Genomic DNA, 18,002 nt, shown 5'->3' on the forward strand with positions numbered 1-18,002 from the left:
GAACACTCTTGATTTCTACTCAGGTCATGATCTCATGCTTTGTGAATTCAAGCCTGCATCAGGATCTGTGCTGACAGTGTGGAGCCTGCTTGGAATTCTCTCTCTCCTTCTCTCTCTCTGCCTCTCCCCTGCTCACCACCTCTCTCTCTCCCTCTCTCTCTCCCTCCCTCTCTCTCTCTCTCTCAAAAAGAAATAAATAAACATTAAAAAAGAATAGTTGAGCTTTCAATACCCCATTTTCAATAATGAATAAAACTAAAGAGGATCAGCAAGGAATTAGATTTGCACAACACTATAAACCAACTAGACATAACAGACATCTTTAGGGCACTCCAGTCAACAATGGCAGAATACACATTCTTCCCAAGCATACACAGAACATTCTATAGGAGAGACCATATGCTAGTCCATAACACAAGTGTCAACACATTTTTTAAAGGACTGAAATCATGCAAAATGTGTACTCTGACTGCAATGGATTCAAATACATCAATAATAGAAGAAAGTATTAGCAATTTGCCAGTAAATGGAAACCAAACAACACTCTTCTGAATAAGCAATGGGTCAAAGAAGAGATCACCAGTGAAATCAAAATCCAGTTTGAGATGAATTAAAACAAACAGAACACACTAGAACTTATGGGATGCAGCTGAAACTAGCCTTCAGACACTGGAAAAAAGCAACGCAAAAAAACCTGAAGCAAGTAGAAAAAGTGAAGCAATAAAGAGTAAAGTGGGAACTAATTAGAGAATAGAAAAATAAGAGAGGAAATCAATAAAACTAAAAACTGGTTCTTTGAAAACATCAACAAAGTTAGCAGATCTTAAGCGAGACTGACCAAGAAAAAAGGAGAAGAAATCAGAAATGCAGGAGGGAACATTACCCTACAGAAATAAAAAGAGAGGCACCTGGGTGGCTCAGTCAGTTAAGCATCTGACTCTTGATTTCAGCTCAGGTTGTGGTCTCGTGGTTCTTGAGTTTGAGCCCCATGTCAGGCTCTGCACAGACAGTGCAGAATCCCACTGCTTGGGATTCTCTCGCATTCCTCTCTCTCTACCCCTCCTTTGCTCATGCTTTCTCTTTCTCTCTCAAAATAAATAAATAAACTTAAAAGAAATAAAAAGAATTATGAAGGACTACTGTGAACAACTGTAGGCCTACAAGTTAGTTTCCTGGGTGGCTCAGTTGACTTTGGCTCAGGTCGTGATCTCATGGTTCATGAGTCCAAGTCCCACATCAGGTGAGCTCAAGCCCTACTTCAAGGGGAACATGAGCCCTGCTTCAGGTGAGTCCCATTTCTTTCTTTCTCTCTCTCTCTCTCTCTCCCCCTCCCTGCCCCTAGTGGGATTCTCTCTCTCTCCCTCTCTTTTCTGCCCTTACTCAGTTGAGCCCTCTCTCTCTCAATAAAAAAAAAAAAAAAAAGAAAGAAGAGAAAATTTGAATAGATCTAAGACAAGTGAAGAGATTTGAAACAGTGATTTAAAAAAAAGAGAGGGAGAGATGCCTGGGTGGCTCGGTCAGTTAAGCATCTGCTCTTGGTTTCAGCTCAGGTCATAATCTCACAGTTTATGAGTTCGAGACCCTCATCAGGTTCTGCATTGGCAGTGCAAAGTCTGCTTGAGATTTTCTCTCTCTCTCTCTTTCTCTCTGCCCCTCCTGTGCTCTCTCTCTCTCTCAAAAAAAAAAAAAAAAAAAAACTTAAAAAAAAAAAGAGACCCAGGCTGAGACGGCTTCACCACTCACTTCTATCAAACATTTAAAGGAGAATTAATACCAATTCTTTATAGTCTTTTCCAAAAAAGTCGAAGAATTCCAGACTTATTCTATGAGGCCAATATTATTCAAAAATCTCAATAGGCATTTCTCCAAAGATGATATACAAATGGCCACTAAGCACATGAGGAAAGATGTTCAACATCATCAGTCATCAGGGAAAAACAAATCAAAACCACAATGAGATACCACTTCATACCCACTAGGATGGTTACAATCAAAAGTCAGCTATAGTAAGTGTTGGTGAGGATGTACAAAAATTGGAACCTTCACATACTGTTGGTGGGAATGCGATATGGTACAGCCACTTTAGGAAACAGTGTGGCAGTTCCTCATAAGATAGAACACAGAGGGGTGCCTGGGTGGCGCAGTCAGTTAAGCGTCCGACTTCAGCCAGGTCACGATCTCGCGGGCCGGGAGTTCGAGCCCCGCATCAGGCTCTGGACTGATGGCTCGGAGCCTGGAGCCTGTTTCCGATTCTGTGTCTCCCTCTCTCTCTGCCCCTCCCCCCTTCATGCTCTGTCTCTCTCTGTCCCAAAAATAAATAAACGTTGAAAAAAAAATTAAAAAAAAAAAAGATAGAACACAGAGTTACCAAATGACCCAGCAGGTCTACTCCTAGGTATATATCTAAGAGAAATGAAAACCTGTATATGAATGTTTATAGCAGCATTATTCATAACAGCTCCAAGTAGAAACAATCCAAATGTCAATCAACTGGCAGATACACAAAACATGATATAGTCACAATATGGAATATCATTCAGCCATAAAAAGGAACCTAGTACTGATTCCAAGGAAAATGAACCTCAGAAACACGATGCTAACTAATCCAAACACAAAAGACAACACATTGCATGATTCCGTTTATATGAAGCATATAGAATAGAAAAATTTACAAGACAGAAAGCAGATTAGTGGTTGCTTAGGGTTGGCGGGGGGGGGGGGTGGTTTGCAGTGGAGCCTGAGGGGATAGATTGGTGACAAAGGGTACAGGGTTTCTTTTAGGGGGATGAAAATATTCTAAAATTGACTGTGGTGATGGGTGTACAATTCTATGAATAGACTAGAACCACTGAATTGTACACTCTTAAAGGGGTGAGCTGTATGGTATGTGATTTTTTTTAAGTTTATTTATTTATTTTGAGAGAGAGAGAGAGAGAGGGAGGGAGGGGCAGAGAGAGGGATACAGAGAGAGTCCCAAGCAGCCTCTGCACTGGCAGCACAGAGCCAGATGCAGGGCTCGACTCATGAACCATGAGATCATGACCTGAGCTGAAACCAAGAGTGGGACGCTTAACTGACTGAGCCACCCAGGCGCCCCTGGTATGTGAATTTTATCACAATAAAGCTGACTGATAAATAAATAGCACCCCATGTTCTTGGATTAGAAGGCTTAATTCCCAAATTGATCTACAGATTAAGCTTAATTCTTATAAAAATGCCAGTTTGTTCTCTTTCATAAAAACTGACAGCTGGATCCTAAAATTCTTTTTTTTTTTAATTTTTTAATGTTTATTTATTTTTGAGACAGAGGGAGACGGAGTGTGAGTGAGGGAGGGGCAGAGAGAGAGGGAGACATAGAATCTGAAGCAGGCTCCAGGCTCTGAGCTGTCAGCACAGAGCCTGATGCGGGGCTCGAACCCACGAACCGTGAGATCATGACCTGAGCCGAAGTTGGACACTCAACCAAATGAGCCACCCAGGCGCCCCCCTAAAATTCTTATGTTAATGCAAGGGACTCAGAATAGCCAAACGATCTCAAAAAAAAAAAAAAAAGAGCAAAGCTGGAAGACTCACACTTCCTGATTTCAAAACTTTCTGCAAAGCTACAGTAATCAAGACAGTGTGGTATTGGCATAAGAAAAGATACATAGGTCAGTAGAAGAGAAATGACAGTCCAGAAATAGTCACGTTTACAATAAGAATGCCAAAACAAATCAATAGGGGAAGAGCTGTCTTCAACAAACAGTACTGAACAGATGGATATCCACATACAAAAGAATGAACGACTCTTACCTCACACTGTATATAAACATTAACTGAAAATGGCTCCTATGTCTCAATTTAAGAGATAAACTATAGACCATTTACTCCCATGTTGTAGAAGAAAACATAGCAGTAAATCTTCAAGACCTTGGCCAGGCCATGGTTTCTTAGATATGCCACCAAAAGCATAAGCGACAATCCATCAAAAAGCGTGACAAAAGAGATACATAAATTGTACTCCAGAAAAATTTAAAACTTTGCCTAGCAAAGGACACCGTCAAGAAAGTGAAGACAACTCACAGAATGATAGACAACATTTATAAATCACACACATGGCATCATATATGCATAATATATAAAGAACTCTTACAACTCAACAATAAAAAGACAATCCAATTAAAATTGGTCAAGTAATCTGAATAGGCATTTCTCCCAGGAGGAGTTATAAATGGCCGCTAGACACCTGAAAAAGATGCTCAGCACAGTCACCAGAAAAATGCAAATCAAAACCACAAGGTATATGCCCAAATGAAAACATACTCACAGGACAATGTATACACCATTGTTCATAGTGACCACTACTCCTAACAACCTACAGGTGGAAAAAAACAAATGTCCACCAATTGAGAAAAAAGTGTGGTCTATCCACCCAGTGGAATATCATTCGGCAATAAAAAAAATAAAGTACTGATACATGTGACAGCATGGATCAACCTTGAAGACATCATGGTAAGTGCAAGAGTAGGGCTCAAAAAGGAGCAGGAAGAAGAATGATAGCTAATGGTTAAGGGGGTTTTGGGAGGAGGTTGTAGGAAATGTCCTAAAATTGATTGTAATTGCTGCAGAACACTGTGAGGATACTAAAATCCCTGAACTGTACACTTTACTTTTTAAAGATTTTTATTTTTTTTATTTTTTTTTTCAACGTTTATTTATTTTTGGGACAGAGAGAGACAGAGCATGAACGGGGGAGAGCCAGAGAGAGGGAGACACAGAATCGGAAACAGGCTCCAGGCTCCGAGCCATCAGCCCAGAGCCTGACGCGGGGCTCGAACTCACGGACCGCGAGATCGTGACCTGGCTGAAGTCGGACGCTTAACCGACTGCGCCACCCAGGCGCCCCAAAGATTATTATTTTTAAGTGATCCCAACATGGGGCTCAAACTCGCAACCCCGAGATCAAGAGTCACATGCTCTACCGACTGATCCAGCCAGGCACTCCATGAACCATACACTCTAAATGGATGAATATTTTGGTATGTATATGAACATATGTATATCTCAATAAAAATGCAAAAAATAGCATTTTTGTTTTAGAAAAAACTGGGGGAAATTTCAATACAGTCTATTGGATGGTATTTGGGAGTTGTTAATTTTGTCAGGAGTGGTAATGGTATTATAGGAAGGGTTTCATGAATCTTTATCTGCTGTAGATGGAAAACATTTTTCAGGGAAATCTCTGAAGTCTAGATCTTACACCAGTGCAGGAATGCTTCTCTCTCCCCCTGTCTCCCTGGAGGCAACCAGGGGCCTAAGTTATAAGTTACCTGAGCAGGAGTCACCCCCCCCAACCCCCATCACACACACACACACACACACACACACACACACGTAGTCCAGGGCAAACCCAGAAAAGGTGGCAAACCCCAGGCTAACACCTGCCTTCCCTGCCTTTCCTTCCCTGCCTTTCCTTCCCAGGGAACAGCAATACAAAGGTACTTGCCAGCACCCTGAAGAGGTGCTGGCCCCATAGAAACTTCATTACTGTTATTGCAGTAACCTTGACCCTATTCTCTAAAACCCCAGAGTGTTTTCACACCTTTCAGCTTTGTTATGAAATTTTCAAACATTAAGAAATTTTCTTTTTTTTTTTAACGTTTATTTTTTTGAGACAGAGAGAGATAGAGCATGAACGAGGGAGGGTCAGAGAGAGGGAGACACAGAATCTGAAACAGGCTCCAGGCTCTGGGCTGTCAGCACAGAGCCCGACGCAGGGCTCGAACTCATGGACCGCGAGATCATGACCTGAGCTGAAGTCGGCCGCCCAACCGACTGAGCCACCCAGGCACCCCTATTATGAAATTTTCAAACATTAACTTAAATTTAAAATCATTTTAGGAGCACCTGGCTGGTTCAATGGGCTAAGCATCCGACTCTTGGTTTTGGCTCAGATCATGATGTCACAGTGTTGTGAGTTTGAGCCCTGCATCAGGCTCTGCGCTGGCTGTGCGGAGCCTGCTTGGGATTCTTTCTCTCTCTGCCTCTCCCCCACTGGCGCTGTCTCTGCCTCTCAAAATAAATAAATCAACTTTATTTTTAAAAATAAATAAATTTAAAATCATTTCAATTTGTGGGATCTACATCAGGAGTTTTTCAGCGAGTCAAATGGGAAGGGAGTTTTGAAATCAGAAAAAGCAACAACAGGTTGTAGCAATCCCTATAGGGACCTCGACTTTATTTATGGAAACAGGGTCAGCCAGAACGGTATTTTATTGTTGTTGTTGTGGTTGTTGTTGTTTTTTCAGTAGGCTCCACCTGCAACATGGGGCTTGAAGTCATGACCCAAGAGATCCAGAGTGGCCTGCTCTACTTACTGACTGGAGGCAGCCATGCGCCCCCAGAATAGTCTAAATAAACAGCTGATGCGGTCTCTCCTTCTCTCCTGTGAGGCTAATGGCCAGGGGTTATCATCACAACTGTGATAACCGAGGTCTCAAGGACACAGTCAAGGACCTCCAGACTCAGCTTTCTAGAATCTGGCTGGGCTCATTGGCTCATTCCAGCGTGCACTTTCTAAAACTCACGTTCAGGGCCGGTGGCCGGGGAGATGCGCGCAGGGCCTTGGAGCCTGCAATTCTGGGAAAGCTCCGCAGGTGGGGCTGGCGCTCCCGCAGGCGCAGGAGGCCCCGGGTCAGAGCCTCCCCGGGGGCTGCGGGGACAATACACAGGGCGAGCATGGGGAGCACAGTTTTTCTAACTCGGCAGTCCTCAAGGTGCGGGGCGGGAGGAGTGGGGCAGGGAGCGAGTTGGCTCCCAGCGGGCATTTGGCAGAATCTGCAGGCAGTTTTGGCTGTCACCACGAGGGGGCACTTCTGGCACCTGGAGGGTGGAAGCCGAGGACGCTGCTTAACATCCCACAGCTCACACGTTGACCCTCACGAGGAAGAATTATCTGTGAGGGTGACGGCCACTGCAATCTCAGCCTGCAGTGCGTGAGCCCCAAATCTGGCATGCGCTAACCATCCCTGCAGAGCCCCGCAAACCTTCTCTCAAGAAGCCTCCTTGGTGCCGACCCTAGTTTTCTGGGCACCATTCACTCTGTCCGGGGTGGGTGCCAGGTCCAGCAGGCTTCTCTTTCCACACTTTGGGCCTTTGCACCTTGATAGGCACTCGTAGAGGACAGCACAGGACACCAATCCGGCCAGCCCCAGAGAAAGGGGTGGGGGGAGGCAGGGGCAGGGGACGTGACCTGGACATCCACATGGTGTTTGGTCTGCGGGCCTGACTGGCTGGTGCTGCAGATACTTAGGTAAGCAGCTTGCACCATCCCAGAACCAGTTACCATAGCAACCCCCTTGAGGGAGTAGGGTGGGGACCGTCGCTGCGGTAACCCCAAGCAACCTCAGCCAAGGCCAGGCCAGGGGCACGTTCTCTAATCCTAGATGCACAAATAGTCCTCTGAAGCCATGCTGGAGCCCGTCCAGCAGCGCCCTTCATGTGCTGGCTGGGTCACTCTGGGTACTGTGCATTCTAGAAACCTCCACCCACTAGGGCAAGCCAGGGACAGGCTGCTTGGACACTGTGTCCATCTCTCCAGCCTCCGAGGCCTCTGTAATCTACACTGGGGCACCCATTCAGCCTTCTTTGTCTCTGGCAACAATTCTCGTCTTAAAGTCTCTCTTGTCTGATAGGAGCAGTGTGACCACTCTAGCTCTTCTGATAACTGCTTGCATGGAGTACCTTTTTCCAAACTTTTATTTTCAACCTATTTGTCTTCGAATCTAAAATGTGTCTCCTATAGACATGGCATAGTTAATCACGCCTTTTTTCTTTTAAGTGATTCTGCCAACCTCTGCTGTGTGCGTGTGTGTGTGTGTGTGTGTGTGTGGTAAAATGCACAGGATACCGAAACAAAATTAATTCAGTGGGGCATTTGGTACATTCACAAGGTTGGCAACTGTTACCATGACCTACTTCTAGAACATTTTCATCACCCCGAAGAGAAACCCAATACCCATCAGCAGTGGCTTCCCATAGTCACCACCTCCCAGCCCCTGGCAACCACTAATATACTTTCTGTCTCTATGGACTTGCCTTTTCTGGATGTTTCATGGTCTCACTCATAGGTGGAATTTAAGAAACAAAACAGATGGGGGCACCTGGGTGGCTCAGTCGGTTAAGTATCTAACTTCAGCTCAGGTCATGATCTCGCCATTCCCAAGTTTGAGCCCTGCACCAGCAGGCTCTGTGCTGAGAGATCAGAGCCTGGAACTTGCTTCAGATTCTGTGTCTACCTCTCTCTCTGCCCCGCCCCCTCACATTCTGTCTGTCTGTCTCTCTCTCTCTCAAAAATAAACAAACATTTAAAAAAATTTTTTTAGAGAAACAAAACAGATGAACGTAGGAGAAGAGAAGGGAAAAGTAACAGGGAGGCAAACCGTAAGAGACTCTTAAATACAGAGAACAACTGAGGGTTGCTGGAGGGGAGGTGGGGAGGGGGACGGGCTAAATGGGTGATGGGCATTAAGGAGGCCACTTGTTGGGATGAGCACTGGGTGTCATATGTAAGTGATGAATCACTAAATTCTACTCCTGAAACCAACACTACACTATATGTTAACCTGGATAAGAAAGGAAAGAAAGAAAGAAAGAAAGAAAGAAAGAAAGAAAGAAAGAAAAGAAAGAAAGAAAGAAAGAAAGAAAGAAAGAAAGAAAAAAGAAAAAAGAGAAAAGAAAAGGAAAGAGAAGAAAAGAAAACATGGAAGAAAGGAGACACAGAATCATGCACTACGTGGTCTTTGCATCTGGCTGCTTTACTTAGCATGGGATTTCACATTGGTCCGCATTGCCTTGCCTCTCAGCCCACCTTGGCCAGACTTCACCCTCTCCCTGTCCCTCAGGGCTCCCGGTGCCTGACTTCGCTGAGCTCACGGTGATCCCAGTTTCCCTGCTCAGTTCAAGTCTCTGGATAACGCTCCTAGTGACTGCTGCCTGGGCACCCAGAATACCTCGAGCTCTGTCTAAGCACTTCCGACGCATTACCTTGTCTCGTACCAATCTTGAGGCAATCCTGGGAGGAGGAAACCATGATCATCCCCCACCCCCTGGTCCAGTGGGTAAGCAGCACCATGCTGAGCACCCCCACATTCTTATGCCCCTCACCTGCCCCTCCCAGCTCAGGTTTGCGCCGGCAAATGAGGACCTTTGCTAACACTGTGTGGCCCCAAGTGGGTTAAACTTCTCAATGCCTCAATGCCTCACCTAAGCTGGGGGTGATCATCGCACCTGTCTCCTGTGGGTGCTATGAAAATGAAAGGGGTTAACAGACGTAAGCCTCTAACTCACCCGGAGCAGGGGAGTGCTCCTTCTACTGGGAAGGAGCCAAACTTCCCTTCCCTGGGCAGGGAGCCAAACAGAGCCTCAAGGGCAAAGGGGACAGTGAGGAGATGAGGGAATGGCAGAATCTGGTCTGTGTTTCTGAACTCTCTTCATCACCCGAAAAGGAGACCCCATAGCCACTGGGCTATCTTTCCCCTTTCCTCCTTCCCCCAGCCCCTGCCAACCACCTGTTGGCTTCCTTTCTCTATGGATCTGCCCGTTTCACACCACAGGTGGCCTTCTGTGTCTGGCTTCTTTCCTCAATGCTTGACAAAGGGTGCAAGCTTGGAGCTTTGGTTCTGCCTGACTCCAAAGCCCCATCCCCCCTGTTTGGTGGGGGAGAGCCCATCGCAAGGCGCACAAAGGGAGAGGGAGAAGGCGCCTGGGTGGAGAGCAGGAAGGGCAGGAAGCTTCCGGACCAGGTGGTTTACCTTTGCGATGGCTTCTTCATTGCTTTCCACCATCTTCCGGAGCTTTATCAGGTGCCACAGATCCTGGGCGGGCTGGCCCTTGCCCCGGCTGCTGTCCAGCAGCTGGGAAGTGGATGGCAGGTCCTGCAGCATGGCCAGCTGGCTCTCCATCTTGTCGATGCGGCTCACCACATGGTCAAAGACGTTGCTGAGCCTCTTCATGGGGTGCAGGATGGGCTGGGCGTCTGCTTCCCGGGGCATGAACGCGGCCAGCGGGGTTTGGAGAAACTCCTCGTCTCCCGAGAGGACCTTCTTGAGCTCAGCCAGGTGGATGTGCTCCAGGATGCCCTGGAGCAGGAGGTGCAGGGCCTTGAAGTTCACCACCCCGCACTGCGGGATGGCGATGTTGACCAGCTCAGAGAATGTGAGCGAGAAGCTCATTCTGCAAGGAGGAGAGGCTGGGCTGGGCTTTCTGGGTGTCCACGGGGACAAGTGGTGGCTTTCAGGGGACACACGAGCTGTGCAGACAGGTCCTCAGAGGCCCAGGGAGGCTGCAGGTCATGGCGGTCAGAGAGAAAATGGCCTCTGTGCTGGCCGGAGCTCAGGTGAGAGCTTCTGGTTGCTAGGACACCAAAGAACGTGGGCAGGTCGGCGTGCTTCCGGGGGGCCTGGAGTGGGGCAGGGTGGGCGTTCAATGAAAAGTTGATGAGTGAACAGAAGGACGGTCAGTCTTTCATGTCAAGCCCTTCAGTTATGTAAGACCCATGACCCCTTCTAAGAAGCATGCAGTGAAGGTGATGGGGAGGAAGATTGCTCTTCAGAAGCCTTTAGAATTAGGACAGGAAAACAGTTCTTGGAGTTAGGAGAAAAGAGGACGTAGAAAGGAGTCTGAAGAGCTAAGCTGGTCTCCAGACATGAGCCAAAGGCCCCACAGATGTTCAGGCTTGTGGTGGGGAGTGGGGATGGGGGTGGAAAGGGCAAGAGGCAGCTGGCTTTCCACAGGTCTGAACTCTGCATGGCCCTGCCCACCCCGGTGAGGACATCCCCACCAGGGGATGCCAAACCTTGCTCTGCTCCCCGCTAGAGCCAGGGCTCCAGAAGCCCCCATGCCCCGAGGACACGGCTGTGAGCCAGCTGCCACTTGGGTTCCTATGTGGTCAGGCCCTGCTTGTGTCAATTCTTGGACAAGAATGCTCATCCTGGTCTCCTGGGGAAGTCTGCAGGGAAGGTCCTTGGCTTAACCCCAGGAGCCCCACTCCTGGAACATCCTTGGCACACAACACACGCTGCTTCTGCACAGTGCACAGCATGAGCCCTGCTCAGGGTTATAGTTGGCTGAGGGGCGGTCTCCCCCAGCTTGCCCACAAAGGGTGGAGCACCTGTCCACTCTGGGTTCATGGAGATGTGTGCATGTCTCTTTCTCAACAGCTGTGGGACCTTGTGCAAATGACTTAACCTCTCTGAGTCTCCGCTTCCCCGCTGCCTAATTGGAAACAAAACCTTCCATGTGAGGTTGCCGAGGGGAGGGGCAGTGTGTGTGTGTGTGTGTGTGTGTGTGTGTGTGTGTGCACGTGTGCTGCAATAACACATGTGAAGTGCCAGCCACTCTGACTCAAAAGAATTCCTTTCCCCCAGAACTGACCTGATTGATATTCCACTCTTGCCAGCCAATGATCATGGCTCAGTCAGGTGAGCATCCAACTTCCACTCAGGTGGAACTCACAATTCATGAGTTCGAGCCCCGTGTCGGTCCTCTGCTGTCAGCACCAACCCTGCTTCAGATCCTCTGTCTTCCTCTCTCTCTGCCCCTCCCTCTCTCTCTTAAAGAAAAAGAAAAAGAAAAAGAAAAAGCCACCGGGATGCCTGGGTGGCTCAGTTGGTTAAGCGTCTGACTCTTGATTTCGGCTTAGGTCATGGTCTTGGGGCCATGAGATCAAGCCTCCACACCCAGTGCGGAGCCTGCTTGACTCTCTCCTTCTGTCGCTCTTCTCCCCCCAACCCCTGCTCTCATCGTCTCTCTCTCTCTCTCTCTCTCTCTCTCTCCCCCTCTCTAAAAAAAAAAAAAAAGAAAAAGAAAAAAAAGCCCCCTGGCTCTCTAGGGAAAGACCAGCTGGAGTCTGGGGCACGTATTCACAGCCTGGGGTTGGCAATCAAGGCTCCAGTTCAGGACCTGGTACCAGAGCAAACCAGGACACAGGTTTGCTTCTGATAATTAACTGTGTGGCGGGTGGCTGACGTATTCTGGGCAGTCGGTGCAGCGGCTGTCCTATGAGGGGACAGGACGATTCACTGTGCAGGACAGCGGGAGGGTGGTAACCACAGCCCAGCTGCGATGGCTTTCTCTGAACAACCTCCTGACCAGCAACACTTGGGACAGCGAAGCTTGGGACTCTGTGGGCCAGGTTTCTGAGGACTGACTGTGTGTGCTTTTGGCTACGTGGGGGTAGAGATGGAGGAAGAGAAAAGCGGTCCCTGACATCGGGACCTGGCCTGGCGCCATGGTCCCTGGGGCGCCTGTGAGGCCCAGTCGGTTGAGAGTCTAACTCTTGATTTTGGCTCAGGTCGTGATCTCGCTGCTCACGAAATGCAGCCCCACGTGGGGGCTCTGCACTGCAGCACCCGATCCAAGACATTCCCCCATCACCTAACATGGACCCAAGTCCTGTAAACCCTTCAACTTAACCCTCCCAGAGAGTCCTGTGGGTTCCCCCTTGTGCTACAAGACCCAAAAATTCAAGTGCCGCCCTGAAACCTTCCAGACACACAGCCCGCCGCCCTCGTCCAGATGTGCACCCCCATTGTCGGGCAAGGCTCCCCCCAGCCAGTCCCCCAGTGGCCACACCGGCCACGCTCCTCCCTGTTCTCAGCATGCAGGGCTTCAGTTCCCTGCCAGCCTGCAAGCCAATCACATCCTCCTGCAGGCACCCCACCCTCTCATTAGAAAGAGCAGCCCAGAGCTCCGTGCTGGTTCAGTGTTCCTGACTGCAACCCCGAGTGGCCCCATGTGGCGGGTGGTGTTCTTTTTCCCCCACCAGTGAGCGTATGTGGCTGATAACTACTGTCCTGGCCAGCCCTGGGGGTTGTACTATTGAGGGCACATGTCTCCCTCTGCCCCACTAAAGGGGTGAATGGGAGGTAATCAGGACACGGACTGTGTGGGTTCTCTCTTGTGGCAACAAGTCAACAAGACCAACTTTGCTCAACACAGTGGCTTCTTGGCTGGAGGGGTTCATTCTGCGAACTTAACGGAAAACCTTTCAGTGGGCAGAGTTTCGTGGCTTTGGGAACCGCGGGCAAGGGGCTGAGGAGCTGTATTATTACAGAACCACGGGCAAGGCTTTCCTCAACAGGCAAGGGAAAATAAGAGGAAACAGGCAGGTTAGCACAGAAACAAGACGGGACAGGTCAGCACGGGGCCAGACCAGGGGTTCCCCATGGGCCTTACAAAGAAATGTGAGTGACAGAATTGGAAGCAATTCTCGGTCACTGGGGGGCCAGGGTGAGCAAGTGGGTGTGAGGGTGCTTTGTCATTTGCAGGGGATGCCCGGCATCCGGAACCACCCATGTACTGGCTGGGGAAGCCTCCACTTTAGGAATCCGGGTTGGAGGCGACCACAGCTCACAGGTTCCCTGGCTCACTTTGAAGCGAGGGCATGACCCTGTGCTTGGCTTTGGCAGCTCTGGGGCCCGAGGGGTATGTTCCTCTGGGGTCTAAGAACGTGAGGCTAGTAAATGAGCCCGGGTTGCAACAGTTCAGAGAGGTGGAAACTCATCTCAAAGAACCCAGTCTGGTCTCAGGCCTTCAAGATAGGGCTGCAAGCCGACTGCAGAGACGGATATGTTTCCCAGCACCAAGCAGTGGGCCTGGCAATGACTCTTCATTCTTTTCTTCAACCAGTATTTATTGGGCACCCCACCACATGCTGCACTTAATTATGGAGGAGACCACAGTGAGTAGGTCTGGGGGGCGGTCTCTGATCTCACAGAGCTTGCTGGCCAGCGGGGGAGACATTTATTTTACAGGAAAGAAATAGACTAAGGTTGAGGGATAGGAGTTAGAAACATAATAAGACGGGACAAAATGAGAGTGTGGGAGGGGCACTAATTTAAGTGAGCTGGTGGGGTAGCCAGCCTCTAAGACGGCCCCCCCCCCGAAGATCTCCCCTGGCAAAGACCCCCTTCTGTGGCCCCGCCCACACTGCAGCAACAACCCTGTATATCTGCCCCAGTGTATCCTGGATGCAACGTATGAATGTTTACTCCCAGTCTGCATCTATGGACACACATGCATCCACTCACTTCACGTCACAGAATGGCAAGATTTGAGAAAGCTGTGTATGTTGCAGGTGATTTGATGCCGCTGAATCAAAACAGTTGTGATCAAATGCAGGAAAAGAAAAAAGCCAACGTGTTAGAGAAGATCCAAAAACTTTAAATATCATGTCATTTTAGGTCTGGAAATAGAACACTTGTTACAAAATCAAAAGACCTAAAGACCGGACTGCCTGAGTGGAAGAGGTCACAATGCTGCTCCACAGGGTGTTCCCTGCTTCCTGGAGGATTTGCTGTCCCCAGGAAGCGACCCTGCCCTTGGGTCACCGGTCATCACCAGTCGTTTGGCAACGCTGAGTTCTGACGGCAGAACCGTCGCTCAGACAATTTCAGGACAAAGTTGTCACTGGACATTCTCTGAGCGGCTGGTCGGAGCCAGAAGCCAATTAACATGGTTGGAAATGACCATTAGCGTTTTTTCCCTCCCAAATAAGTTAACACCAATGATTAAATCTGTTTTGTAAAATGCCGTTCATACATTTTTCCCAGACCAGCCATTTTTCATGCTGCATAGATGGCTAAGAAGGATAACCAGGTGCCTTTTCCTCCCAAGCTCCAGGAAGAACTGGACGCCAGGGCGAGTACTGCTGGTGAAGGCTCGGAGTTTGTGGTTAGTCAACACGTGCCATTTCTGGCTGCCTGGTATCTGGACATTCTCCTAACTTGGGGTGGGGGTGAGGGTTAGGGGTTGGGGGGGATCTCATGACAGGTGCAGGCAACCTGCCCCCTGCTCAGAGACTGTTTGTCCAGTCAGATCTCTGCCACCCCACTCGCCTCTGTCTCATTTGTGGTTAGGTGTGAAAAATCAACAAAGCAACTGCTGCTCCTGGTTCTGAAATTCAGGACCAATATTTTCAAGTGCAAATCACCTGTGGACTGGTCTGCTGGAAGCTGGGGGGGGCGTGGGGGTGGCGTGTGGGGTCGGGGAGCTCAGCCACTTGCCACATTAGGCAAGACACCTGATCTAACGAAGGCCTCTTACCTCCCTGGGCCTCAGCTTTCTTGTGTCTAAAGTTAATTGCTCTAATCTCACTAGGGTAAAGAGCAGATGGAAAGGGAAGGAAGCTTTCAGGATGGCCCCAGTGGGGTTGAGGGGCCAGTGGCTGGGTGCACTCTGTGATTCCAGGCAGGCTGTCCTGGGTTGGCTTCATGACCAGCCCCAGCTTCCTGGTTCCCATGTAAGCTCTGTTCCCCAGCCAGGAACATAATTCTGTGAGCAGTCAGACCTTCCATTTGAGCCCTTTTCTGTTCAGGAAACCAGACTCAGGTTCTGTTGCCCCGACTGATCCAAAGCGCTCACTTGTGAGGCTGGCAAATGGTGAGAAACCACAAATGGAACTCAGTGAAGGTCAGGGGGACGTGGGTCTAGGGAGGACACAGCCAATCCGAGCCTGAATGATGCCCACCCAGCCAGGAGGGTGTGTCCAGGTGGGAGTGCAGGCTGTGGGTGCCCACATTTCTTCTTGGGGGGGGCATAAAATGTAGGTTTACATTTGCACAGGGACCTGGACAGAGCATTGCTCCTTAATGAGGCCTCAGACCAGAGGTTTCCAGAACCTCTTGGGAAATGACCAAGGATCTCGGGGTGGGGGTGGGGGGTCTTCCTCTCCCAGTCACTCACATCACATCCTTCACTGAGCCCTGTTTTCTTCCTAAATAACGACCAATGTCACTCACCCTTCCTTGTCCACCAGCAGCCCTGAAATCCTTTGCCTAGGACAAAGACCAAACCACATGGCATGGTCTGTAGGCTGCATGGCTGGACCCACCTCTCCCCTCTTTGGCCTTAATTCCAGCAGCTCCTTCTACTCTAACCCCCCCTACCTCCTTCCCCCCCACCCCCAGGCAACCACTGTTCTGCTTTCCACCTCTATGGTTTTTGACTACTCTTGGGACCTCATATAAGTGGAATCATGCACTATTTGTCCTTCTGTGCCTGTCTTATCGCACTTAACATAGTGTCCTCGAGGTTCATCCATGGTGTAGCCTGTGTCAGTTTCCCTCCTTTTTGAGGCTGAATAATATTCCATTGCACGTATATACACATTTTGCTTATCCCTTCATCCGCTGATGGGCGATGGACCTTTGGGTTGTGTTCATATTTTGGCTCCTGTGAATAATGCTGCCAGTGAACATGACGGTATAAACGCCTGTTCCAGTCCCTGCTGTAAGTTCTTGAACCCACAGGTGGAATTGCTGAGAATTCAGGTGTCTGGGGACCTGACACGCTGGCTTCTGTGGTGGCTGCACCATTTCTACCAGGCTCCAGTTTCTCCATGTGCTCACCAGAACTTGCTATTTTCTGATAACAGCTGCCCCAGTGGGTGTGAGGCGAGAACTCGTGGTTTTCATTTGTGTTTCCCTGGTCACTGGTGATGCTAAGCATCGTTTCACGTGCTAACTGGCCATTCGTATATCTCAGGAGAAATGTTTATTCCAGTCCTTTGCCCATTTAAAATTTTGTTGTTGAGTTGTAGGAGTTCTTTATGTATTCTAGATATTAACCCCTTATCAGACATACAATTTTCCAATTAACTTTCTTTTAGTCCTTGTTGAGGAACATGATCAAAAAGATGTGACCTCCAATTGACCCATGAAAAGGACCCGAACACCTGGAGGCTCCTTAGCCCCTCCCCTGTCCTTGGCATGTGGCTGAAACATTTTTCCTGCCCCTATTTATGAGAGAAGCGAAAGTCCTACTCATCATTCAGACTTCAGCTCAGCCATTACTTTCCAAGGGAAGCCTTCCCTACCTCCTTGATTGGAATAAACCTTCCATACTCCGGGATCTTAGTACTTCCCATGTCTTTCCTTCACATGTTGGCCACGGTCATTTGTGTGGCTATCTGGTTAGTGCCATTCTCCCTCATCACGCTGAGTTCCTGGAGGCAGATGTGAGTTCTAACGGGAGATGGCTTCTAGCAAGTACACAGTTGATACTTCATAAATACTTGCTGACTGAATGAATAAAACAGAGTCATTTGCAGAAAGCCTTTTTCTGAGGAAGGACCACAAAGGAGGCATTTGCTTCCTTTGGCTGAACCTCCAGATGGGTATAGAAGGGCTGATTTCTACCTTCTGCCACAACCACAGGAAACTCCTCCTGTCGCTCACACAGGGTGGATTAAATAACACAAAAGAGGCAATCAGAAACGACATTGTATGATCCTTAATAATGTGTTCAGGAAACCGCTGTGATCAGACACTGAATTTTCAGTTCCTTTACTTGAAACAATAATACTACAAGACAAGGATCACCCTTGTTTTTTTTTTGTTATTATTATTATTATTATTATTAGCACTTTGGATATATCATCCCTCTGCCTTGCAGCCTCTGTTGTTTCCGAGGATAAGTTAGCTGCTGATCTTATTTGGGTTCCCTCGTAGGCGAGGAGTCATTTTTCTCTTGCTCTTTTCAAAATTTGTTTCCCTTGTCTCGTCTTTTAACTATGATGTATCCGGGCATGGCTTTCTTTACAGTGCTCCTACTTGGGAGTTTGCTGAGATGCTTGGATGTGTAGATTAATGTGGGTTTGTTCTTTCTTCTTTTTGTTTTCTTCTATTACATTGTGGAGTTTTCAGGCATTATTTCTTTAAATATTTCTTCTGCTGGGGCACCTGGGTGGCTCAGTTGGTTAAGCGTCCGACTTTGGCTAGGTCATGATCGCATGATGCGTGGGTTTGAGCCTGGTGTCGGGCTCTGTGCTGACAGCTTGGAGCCCGGAGCCCGCTTCGGATTCTGTGTCTCCCTCTCTCTCTGCCCCTCTCCTACTTGCACTCTGTCTCTCAAAAATGAATAAATGTTTGGGGCGCCTGGGTGGCGCAGTCGGTTAAGCGTCCGACTTCAGCCAGGTCACGATCTCGCAGTCCGTGAGTTCGAGCCCCGTGTCGGGCTCTGGG

General features: G+C 48.7%; 1 protein-coding gene across 3 annotated transcripts in view; it reads right to left on the reverse strand.

The window, feature by feature from the left end:
- CE3H16orf96 (chromosome E3 C16orf96 homolog) overlaps positions 1-11,528 on the reverse strand; it is a 39,289-nt gene extending 27,761 nt beyond the window's left edge. For all 3 annotated transcript variants that reach the window (XM_047838174.1, XM_047838173.1, XM_047838175.1), the window contains exons 1-2: positions 11,413-11,528; positions 9,792-10,438 (exon numbers count right to left, since the gene is read on the reverse strand). In XM_047838174.1, coding sequence (XP_047694130.1) covers positions 9,792-10,211 — 420 coding nt within the window. In that variant the 5' untranslated portion in view covers positions 10,212-10,438; positions 11,413-11,528. The remainder of the gene's footprint in view (positions 1-9,791; positions 10,439-11,412) is intronic.
- Between the last annotated feature and the right edge of the window lie 6,474 nt (positions 11,529-18,002).

This window comes from Prionailurus viverrinus, chromosome E3, assembly GCF_022837055.1.
Source record: "Prionailurus viverrinus isolate Anna chromosome E3, UM_Priviv_1.0, whole genome shotgun sequence".
In the NCBI taxonomy this organism is placed as follows: Eukaryota; Metazoa; Chordata; class Mammalia; order Carnivora; family Felidae; genus Prionailurus; species Prionailurus viverrinus.